General features: G+C 36.2%; 1 protein-coding gene across 1 annotated transcript; it reads right to left on the bottom strand.

Annotated features, from left to right (window-relative positions):
• Positions 1–9,807: 9,807 nt before the first annotated feature.
• On the bottom strand, positions 9,808–10,734 carry LOC131998624 (olfactory receptor 4N4C). Its single transcript, XM_059371114.1, has one exon. It carries the CDS (start codon positions 10,732–10,734, stop codon positions 9,808–9,810), a length of 927 nt encoding a protein of 308 aa, XP_059227097.1.
• Positions 10,735–11,061: the final 327 nt, after the last annotated feature.

The raw sequence follows: 11,061 nt of genomic DNA, 5'->3' as shown, positions 1-11,061 counted from the left end.
GACCCAGATGTCTCCTCTATTGAAATCTACCAAACATTTATTGAAAAATAATACTACATGGATGGGACTGGAAGAGATTATGCTGAGTGAAATAAGTCAAACAGAGAGAGTAAATTATCCTATGGTTTCCTTATTTGTGGAGCATAACAAATAGCATGGAGGACAAGGGGAGATGGAGAGGAGAAGGGAGTTGGGGGAAATTGGAAGAGGAGGTGAACCATGAGAGACTATGGACTCGGAAAAACAATCTGAGGGTTTTGAAGGGGCGGGGGTGGGAGGTAGGGGGAACCAGGTGGTGGGTATTATAGAGGGCACGGATTGCATGAAGCACTGAGTGTGGTGCAAAAATAATGAATACTGTTATGCTGAAAATAAAAAATAAATTTAAAAAATGTTTTTTCAAATTTACTCTTTTAAATGGAGAATAAAACAAAATTAATGTATCTATAAAAATAAAATAAAAATAAAAGTAAAAATTAAAAAAATAAAAATAAATAAATATTTCTGACTCTCTCACTTTGAGGGGCTAGATTTGAGGCTGGCTTTCCTGTCTCCTGGTTTGGCTGTCTCTTCAATAAAATCTTTCCTTGCTTCAAAAAAAAAAGAAAGAAAGAAAGAAAGAAAAAGAAAAATAATACTAATTCCACACAAACTCTTTCAAAAAACAATATGAAAAGAAAAATTTTTTCTAATATTAGCTAATTTCTTCCTGTACACATTGGGTTATTTAAAAAATATCACCTTACACCAGTTAGAATGGCCAAAATTAGCAAGACAGGAAACAGCATGTGTTGGAGAGGATGTGGAGAAAGGGGAACCGTCTTACACTGTTGGTGAGAACGCAAGTTGGTGCAGCCTCTTTGGAGAACAGTGTGGAGATTCCTCAAGAAATTAAAAATAGAACTTCCCTATGACCCTGCCATTGCACTACTGGGTATTTACCCCAAAGATACAGATGTAGTGAAAAGAAGGGCCATCTGTACCCCAATGTTTATAGCAGCAATGGCCATGGTCGCCAAACTGTGAAAAGAACCAAGATGCTCTTCAACGGACAAATGGATAAGGAAGATGTGGTCCATATACACTATGGAGTATTATGCCTCCATCAGAAAGGATGAATACCCAACTTTCGTAGCAACATGGACGGGGCTGGAAGAGATTATGCTGAGTGAAATAAGTTTCACTTATTTGTGGAGCATAACATATAGCATGGAGGACAAGGGGAGTTAGAGAGGAGAAGGAAATTGGGGGAAATTGGAAGGGGAGGTGAGCCATGGGAGACTATGGACTCTGAAAAATAATCTGAGGGGTTTGAAGTGGCGGGGGGGGAGGATGTTGGGATACCAGGTGGTGGGTATTATAGAGGGCATGGATTGCATGGAGCACTGGGTGTGGTGCAAAAATAATGAATACTGTTATGCTGAAAATAAATTTAAAATAAATTAAAAAAAATAAAAGTGTCTGGCTTAAGTCACAAGTATATACATTTTTTTTCTGAATTATTTTAAATTCAACTCCATTGTGGTCATAAAAATATTTTGTATGAAATATACTGAGACTTTTTTTCTGTACCAGCATATCCTCTATCTTGACAAATGTCTTGTGTGGACCTGAAAAGTATTTGTGTTCCTCATTGTAGAGTGCAATACTCTATAAATAGCAACAAGATTACATTGTTTAGTGTTGTTCAATTCTTCCATACCTCTACTGGTTTTTTATCACATGTCCTACAAATTTTAAAAAAAATGTTATTAAAATCTCAGTCTATGCTTTTGTGTTCTCCACTTCTTTATTTATATATGTCTGTATTCATGCATAAATTGTTTAAGTTCTTTTACTATAAGAATCATATTTAAGATTATATGTCTTGATGAATTGATATTTTTATCACTATGAAATTATTTTATAAATACGGATTAACTTTAGGTCCATGAAGTTTACTTTGTTATTAACACAACCATACCATGACATGGTTAATGCTTACATGGCATATTGGGTTCTCCAGAGAAACAGAACCAGTAGGATAGATACATAATTAAGAGAAAGAAAGCAAGGGGGAGAGAAGGAAAGAGGGAAGTGGTTTATTATAATGATTTGGTTCGTGTGATTATGGAAGTGAGGAAGTTCTATAATCTTCCATCTGCTAAATGAAGACCCAGGAAAGCCAGTCATGTCATTCAGTCCAAGTTCAAAGATCTGAGAACTTGGGTAGCTGGTGGCATAATTTCCAGTCCAAGAATTAGAAGAGATGAAATGAAATGTATCAGCTCAATCAATGAAGCAAGGAAGAAAAGAGAAAATTTCTGCACCCTCTGCCTTTTTTGCTATTCAGGCCCTCAGTGGATTAAATGATCCTCACCCACGTTGTGAAGGGCAATCTACTTTACTGAGTCCACCAATTCAAATAGTAATCTCATGATAACACTATTTCAGATACACCAGAAATATTGTTTAATCTGAAGATGCATAGCCAGTTGACACATAAAATTAAACATCACCTGTGGTATCATTCTCCACCCACATACTTAAAGCATATCTGTGATTTTATATTTAAGAATTGATATCTTATATCTTGTAAACAGTATATACTTGAATCTCGTTCTTTCATACAGTCTGAAAATGTTTTTTAATTTGTATGTCGTCCATTTATATTTGATTTCATTATATTTTGTCCCATTATTCTCCATTCCTTTGCATTTTTTGCCTTCTTTTAGATTGAATATTTTTTTAATATTCCATTTTCTCTCCTGTGAAGACGTTATTAGATATAATGTCTCTGCGTATTACTTTTTTGTGTGTGGATGCTCTGGTGATTACAATATTCATCTGTAGCTTACCAATCACTCCAAATTGTTATTCAAGGATACTTCATGAAGACTGTATTTTACTATATATATTATATCTTTTATCCTCATTTAAGTCTTCTGTGCTATTATTGTCATATATTTTACTTCTTTATGTTATAAGCCCCATAATACCTAATTTTTTTAGGCAGATAATTATCTTACAAAGTAAATAATACAAGGTAAAAATGGACTTTTGCCATTTTTACACACTGATTTGCCATTTCCAGATCTTTTCATTCTTCCTCATTAATTCAGATTTCCATCTTCCGTATTTTCCTGTTGACATGAAGAATTTCCTTTGGCATGATTTTTTATGTAGGTCTGCTGGCAACAAATTCCCAGCTTTTATGAATATTAAAATGCATATTGAACCTTTCTTTTCAAAGTTTATTTTCACTAGATATGGAATTCTAGCCTCACAGTTTGTTTTTCTTTAAGAATTTTAAATACTGCATTTCACTGAGATGTTGTCCATTGTTTCTGAAAATGTCAACTATCATTCTTGCCACTCCTCTGAACTGGTTTTGTTGTTGTTTGTTTGTTTTTTGTTTTTCCTGCTCTGCTTTTAAGATTTTCTTCTCAGGGGTGCATGAGTGTTAAGCATCTGACTCTTGATTTTGGCTCAGATCATGATCTCATGGTTGTGGAATTCAACCCTGGGCAGGCTCTGTGCTCAGTGTGGATTATATCTTGGGATTATATCTCTCTCCCTCTCCCATCACCTCTTCCTGCCCATGTGTTCTCTCTTTCTCAAAATAAACTAAAGTAAAATCTTAAAAAAAAAATCTTTTCATATTTGGTTAGCACCTATTATACTGTGGTCTTATTTGTATTTATACTGCTTGGATTTTGCTGAGTTTCATAGTATCTGGGATAATGTTTTTATGAATTCTTGGCAGTTAATTCTGGTCCTTGTCCCATTCTTTTTCTCCTCTTCTGGAATCCCAATTACATATATATTTTACCATTTGATCTTGCCCCAAAGTATATTAATACTATTAATATTTTTAATCTTTTATCTCTAATTCAGCTTGGATTATTTCTAATAACCTGTCCTCACCATCTTTGGTCATTCTGTATGAATTGTCCACAGTTTTGGTCATTCATCCCATATAAAGCATTTCCTTGAATTTCAAAACTTGTTATTTTCAAATCTAGCATATCCATTAATATTTAGAGTTCATACTTCTCTACCAAAATCCTCATCTACTTATTCATTTATCACTTATTTGATATATTTATAGTAGTTTTCTAAAGTCCTTGTCTGATAATTATATCATCTGGTAGTTTTTGTCTATAAATATTTTTCTATTTTGAGATACTCTTCCTTGTTTTATTTTCTTGGCATAGCTCTTAATTTTTTTATTATATTCCTAATACTTCCAATACTTCAATATTAAATGGAAAATGAATAATAGTATTTAATTTTATTTTATTTTGCTTAGTTCTTCAGAAAGTTCAATCCTTTTCCTCTGTCCAAAAGTTAGAATGAGGGGGACACCTGGGTGGCTCAGTCAGTTAAGTGTCTGCCTTTGCTTCAGGTGAGGATCCTGGGGTCCTAGGATTGAGTCCCACATCAGTCTCCTTGCTCACCAGGGATCCTGCTTCTCCCTCTCTCTCTGCTTGCAGCTCCCCCTACTTATATGCTCGCTCTCTCTCTATCTATCTCTCTGACAAATAAAACAAACTGAGGGTTCTGGAGGGGGAGAGTGGGCTATGGGGTTAGCCTGGTGGTGGGTATTATGGAGAGCATGTTTTGCATGGAGCACTAGGCATGGTGCATAAACAATGAATTTTGGAACACTGAAAAAATTAAATTAAAATGAAAAATAAAAATAAAAAGAAGTTAGAATGAGGATATGATCTTCAGATTCCTTCTTAGGAACTGGGTCTAGTTGAACTGGGGCTTAGAATAATCTTTAATTAAACTGAAATTAGCTCAGATTAGTTTTACTTCAAATATCTGCCAATTGCCAGCAAGATCTTTTATCTTACTGATACATGGAGCTAGAAGGAGTTTGAGCCACACTTCAGATATTATTTCTTTCCCTTATGAATGATTCAACTCTAAAGATATCAAGATAAAGAGTCATATTGATATGAATACACTAATCATAGGAGATCTTAACACGCCTCTCTCAGAATTAGATCATTGAAGCAGAAAATCAATATAGAAACAAGAGCATTGAATGACATTGGGCCAGATGGACCTCATAGATATATACAGAACATTCCACCCTAAAACAACAGAATACTCATTCTTCTCAAGTGCACTCAGAACCTTCTCCAGAATTGACCACATACTGGGTCACAAATCAGGACTCAACCGATACCAAAAGACTGAGATTATTCCCTGCATATTCTCAGATCACAATGCTTTGAAACTGGAGCTCAATCACAAGGAAAAGTTCAGAAGGAACTCAAACACCTGGAAGCTAAAGACCACCTTGCTTAAGAATGCTTGGATCAACCAGGAGATCAAAGAAGAACTGAAACAATTCATGGAAACCAATGAGAATGAAGACACTTTGGTCCAAAACCTATGGGATTCAGCAAAGGCGGTCCTAAGGGGAAAATACATAGCCATCCAAGCCTCCCTCAAAAAAAATGAAAAATCCAGAACACACCAGCTGTCTCTACACCTTAAAGAACTGGAGAATCAACAACAAATCAAACCAATTCCATACATAAGAAGGGAAATAATCAAGATTAGAGCTGAGATCAATGAGGTAGAAACCAGAGATACAGTAGAACGTATCAATAAAACTAGAAGCTTGTTTTTTGAAAGAATCAATAAGATCGATAAACCATTGGAGACACTAATCCAAAAGAAAAGAGAGAAAGCCCAAATTCATAAAATTATGAATGAAAAGGGAGAGATCACAACTAACACCAAGGAAGTAGAAACAATCATCAGAAGTTATTATCAACAGTTATATGCTAATAAGCCGAGCAACCTAGATGAAATGGATGCATTCCAGGAAAAATATAAACTATCAAAATTGAACCAGAAAGAAATCGACAACCTGAATAGACCGATATCTAATAACGAGATTGAAGCAGTGATCAAAAATCTCCCAAAAAACAAAAGCCCAGGACCTGTCAGATTCCCTGAGGAATTCTACCAAACCTTCAAAGAAGAAATAACACCTATTCTCCTGAAGCTGTTTCAAAAAATTGAAGCATAAGGAAAACTTCCAGACTCCATGAAGCCAGTATTACCCTGATCCCCAAACCAGGCAAAGACCCTACCAAAAAGGAGAATTTTAGACCAATATCACTGATGAATATGGATGCTAAGATTCTCAACAAGATCCTAGCCAACAGGATCCAATAGCACATTAAAAAGATTATCCAACATGATCGGTGGGATTCATCCCTGGGCTAAAAGGATGGTTCAACATTCGCAAATCAATCAATGTGATACAACAAATTAATATGAGAAGAGAGAAGAACCACATGGTCCTCTCAATTGATGCAGAAAAAGCATTTGACAAAATCCAGCATCTGTTCCTGATCAAAATGCTTCAAAGTATAGGAATAGAGGTAACATTCCTGAACCTCATCAAATCTATCTATGAAAGACCCACAGCAAATATCATCCTCAATGGGAAAAAGCTTGCAGCCTTCCCATTGAGATCAGGAACAAGACAAGGATGCCCACTCTCACCACTCTTGTTCAACATAGTATTTGAAGTCCTAGCAACAGCAATCAGACAACAAAGGGAAATAAAAGGTATCCAAATTGGTAATGAAGAAGTCAAACTCTCTCTCTTTGCAGATGACATGATTCTTTATATGGAAAACCCAAAAGACTCCACCCCCAAACTACTAGAACTCATACAGCAATTCAGCAACGTGGCAGGATACAAAGTCAATGTGCAGAAATCAGTGGCTTTCTTATACACTAACAATGAAAATACAGAAAGGGAAATTAGAGAATCAATTCCATTTACTATAGCACCAAGAACCATAAGATACCTGAGAATAAACCTAACAAAAGAGGTAAAGGATCTGTACTCAAGGAACTACAGAACACTCATGAAAGAAATTGAAGAAGTCACAAAAAGATGGAAGACCATTCCATGCTCTTGGATTGGAAGAATAAACATTGTTAAAATGTCTATACTGCCTAGAGTAATCTATACTTTAAATGCCATTCTGATCAAAATCCACTGGTATTTTTTAAAGAGCTGGAGCAAATAATCCTAAAATTTGTATGGAATCAGAAGAGACCCCAAATCGCTAAGGAACTGTTGAAAAACAAAAATAAAGCTGGCGGCATCATGTTACCCGATTTCAAGCTTTATTACAAAGCTGTGATCACCAAGACAGCACGGTACTGGCATAAAAACAGACACATAGACCAGTGGAACAGAGTAGAGAGCCCAGATATGGACCCTCAACTCTATGGGCAAATAATCTTCGACAAAACAGGAAAAAATATACAGTGGAAAAAAGACAGTCTCTTCAATAAATGGTGCTGGGAAAACTTGGCAGCTATATGTAAAGAATGAAACTCGACCATTCTCTTACACCATACACAAAGATAAACTCAAAATGGATAAACGACCTCAACGTGAGACAGGAATCCATCAGAATCCTAGAGGAGAACATAGGCAGTAATCTCTTCGATATAGATATCAATACCTAAGCACTGAGTAATGGCTGAGAATATACAAATTCCCTCTGATTTTCATTTCTTTCTCCACTCTCCCTTTTCTGAGCAATTACTGGTATAGGTGTCAGTGGTTATTGGGGGAGAAGTTTATAAAAGTAGGCTATTTATTTTTGTGTTTGGAGCCTTTTCAAATACCAGTCTGTCCACAGCTTAGAGCCTCATCTCTACCAAATATCTCAGTCTATGGTAGAATCACTTCTCCATGTACCTGTATCCAGCCCAGATGACTTGTCTACAGATAGAAAAACTGCCATAACTATTTGCTCATCTAGATGGGCTTTGTCTCACTCTGGATCTCAGTCATAAGGCTTCCTTGCTTCATCCACTCTTTAGAAGCCTCATAGAAACGTATAATTTTTATTTTGTACTTTTCTGTTGCTGGTAATTTATGAGCAACATTCTTTTACAAGCTAACCACAATCAATGCTCTCTATTCTCATGACCTGTTTTTGAGAATAAAATTACAAGCATTTTACATTTTTCCTTTGTTAATTAACTATTAATTTCTTTTTTAAAAAAGATTTTATTTATTTATTTATCAGAGAGAGAGAGAGAAGGAGCACACACAAGCAGGCAGAGGCAGAGAGAGAAGCAGGCTCCCCGCTGAGCAAGGAGCCCGATGCAGGACTTGATCCCAGGATGCCAGGATCATGACCTGAGCCGAAGGCAGTGGCCCAACTGGCTGAGCCACCCAGGTGTCCCTTAACTATTATTTTCAATTGCCCATTTCCAGTTGTCTTCTTGGTATATAATTGCTGCATATTCATTTATTGAAGATTCTTGGGTATTAAATAAATTAATCTTTTATCATTTTATAATTTTTAGTTAATAATTTTTATGCATGGTTGCTCCCTTATACCATTCTGGAGTAGGGAGGAATTCAATTCTATTTCCATACAAGCCTCTATAAATAAGGAGAAAATAATTTGCATATCCTTATGTGACAGGCAGATTTTTCCAGTTTTTTACATTTTACCTACACATATATTTTAACATATCAAATATAAGTATTTTTCTTTTCACTTACTATTTTTATATCATACTTCCCTGGCCTTTCTCACTTTCAAAATTATAAAACTATTATCCTACATTTTACCACTATTATTGCCATTGTTTTGTTTTCCAATAAAGCTGAAAACATACAAACAGATTCCTCTAGGACCTTTGCATCTAGGGTTCCAAAATCTGACTACCAAATGTACTCATGTAAAACTTGAATTTAGAAAAAATTGGAGAGAAAGCAGTAACTTTAAAGGTATCCTCTGTCATGCTCCTGTTCCCAGACTATGGTTAATTGATATAGTCTTTCAGTTAGTAGCTGGCAAAATGGCTTCTTGTTTCCCTATTCCCCTGATTATTTCAGAGGTAGATCACTTGGCACATTAGTTTTATACTGTTTTACTAGAAGTCATATCTGGATATCCATAATAAAAAATAGTCTTCTATCCCTTAAAAGATTTTATAAGTATCTAATTTCCCACACTAAACCCCATTACATTTAAAATAACTAAAGTAGTTTATGTAATCTCTAATAGAGTCTATCGTACCAAATAACTATCATTATCATAATGAATGAAATCAATTGAGGGCAAGGTTTAACATACAGGGAGGATTTATAAACAACCATTAGTAATAATCACGAAACTCTGAAAAAAAATGAAATAATTTAATGACATTTTTTCTATAAAATCGATTATTTTCCTTTCTTTCCCATTTACCAAAATGGGGTGGGGGAGGAATATACCTATCAATTGAGATATATATAGATATCTATAGATATATAGATATATATAGATATATTATATATATGGAGAGAGAGGCTTTTTTCCAAAAATGTCTTCAGAATAACATTTGTCTCTTGATGGTGTTTTGCAGCTTACTGATCTCTGCCCAGAATCTTGATGTTGCTCTAAACCATAGAAGAAAATATTGTGGATGAGTAACTCTCCTGCTTAAAATATTAACATGTATTCTTACAGCAATTGGAATAGAACTCCTTATCTCAACCTAAAATACCTTAGTGATTTGATCCTTAGAGTAACATATATTTTCCCCTAAGTCTCACAATTTTTCATCATACTCCAAATGAGAAACACTCAGGTATTTCTTTAGTATTCTTTATGCATACCAAGCTTATTCCCTAATTATGCATAACTCTCCTTCATTGCCTACAAAAGTACCTGACAAATAAGAGGTACTCAGTGAAAAACCATATTTGTTAAATGAATGTTTGATTTACAGCAAGAATTTCCTCTTCCTACTTTCTGTTATTAAATCCATTCAGCAGACCACATGCCGACTCAATAACCTCCTCATGGAAGTTTTCACTTCCTGGTTGCGAAGGGTATAAATCATAGGATTCATTAATGGAAAGATCACAGTATGGAAGAAGGAAACTACCTTGTCAGCTGGCAAGGCCCTGAATGGGCGAGTGTAGATGAAGATAGCAGGTCCAAACATGAGAAGTATAATAATAACATGAGTGGTGCATGTGGACAGTGCTCTGCTCTTCCCTTCAGAAGTAGACCCACGTATATGACAGAGAATGACTGCATAGGAAGATAAAAGCCCCAGGAAGCACAGGAGGGTCATCAGACCACTGTTGAAGACCATCAGAAGTTCCACCACAAAAGTGTCTGTGCAGGCCAGCTTGATGACTTGTGGCACATCACAGAAGAAGTTATCCAGTTGGTTTGGGCCACAGAAGGGCAAGCGGAGGATGAGGGCCACCTGGATAATGGAGTGGATGAAGCCTCCAAGCCACAGAGCCAACAGCAAGGCATAGCAGGCTCTAGGGTTCATGACAGTTGAATAGTGTAAAGGCCGACAGATGGCAATGTAGCGGTCAAAGGCCATCACAACAAGGAGTAATCCTTCCCCTCCTCCAAGGAAGTGCAAGAAAAAGAGCTGAGTGATGCAACCCCTGTAGGAGATTACCTTTTTCTCAGAAACAAAGTCCACCAGCATCCTGGGAGCTACAATGAAGGAATAGGATGCATCCAGGAAGGCCAAGTTACCCAGAAAGAAGTAGAGGGGAGCTGTGAGCCCAGGGTCTGATCTGATGGTGAGGATGATGAGGAAATTGCCAGGAAGGATGATGAGATAGAAAATTAAAATTAACACAAAGACCAGGAGCTGAATATCTCGAGACTGTGTCAGACCAAGAAGGATGAATTCTTTCACCACTGTGCTGTTATCATTTTCCATCTCCTCTGCCTACAGAACACCAGGAAGTAGAGAGTTTATCTTCATCTCTTGTGTCTATATCACAGTTCTTTTCAAACTAAAACAGCATGTGCCACATCTGTTATACCATCACTTCCCCACAGCCTAAGAAATCTTTCCTACCCATTATTCTTCTATATTTCTATCTGTCAACACCCTGGTTTGAAGCCACACTCTTCTGCTTCTTCAGTTCTGTGCTTCTATTTAACTATTCTCTCATGTGGGACTATGAAATGCCCCTGCCGTGGACTTGTTTATGATTTGCACAAGGCAAAAGAAAATGTCTCTGACTGAGAAAAATCTTAAATT

Source organism: Mustela nigripes, chromosome 13, assembly GCF_022355385.1.
Source record: "Mustela nigripes isolate SB6536 chromosome 13, MUSNIG.SB6536, whole genome shotgun sequence".
Taxonomy (NCBI): domain Eukaryota; kingdom Metazoa; phylum Chordata; class Mammalia; order Carnivora; family Mustelidae; genus Mustela; species Mustela nigripes.
Note: the sequence above shows the minus strand (reverse complement) of the source record. Positions and strands in the feature narration are given on the sequence as shown.

Excerpts from the sequence above, each read along its gene's own strand:
- LOC131998624 (XM_059371114.1), bottom strand. The coding sequence starts at position 10,734 with ATGGAAAATGATAACAGCACAGTGGTGAAAGAATTCATCCTTCTTGGT.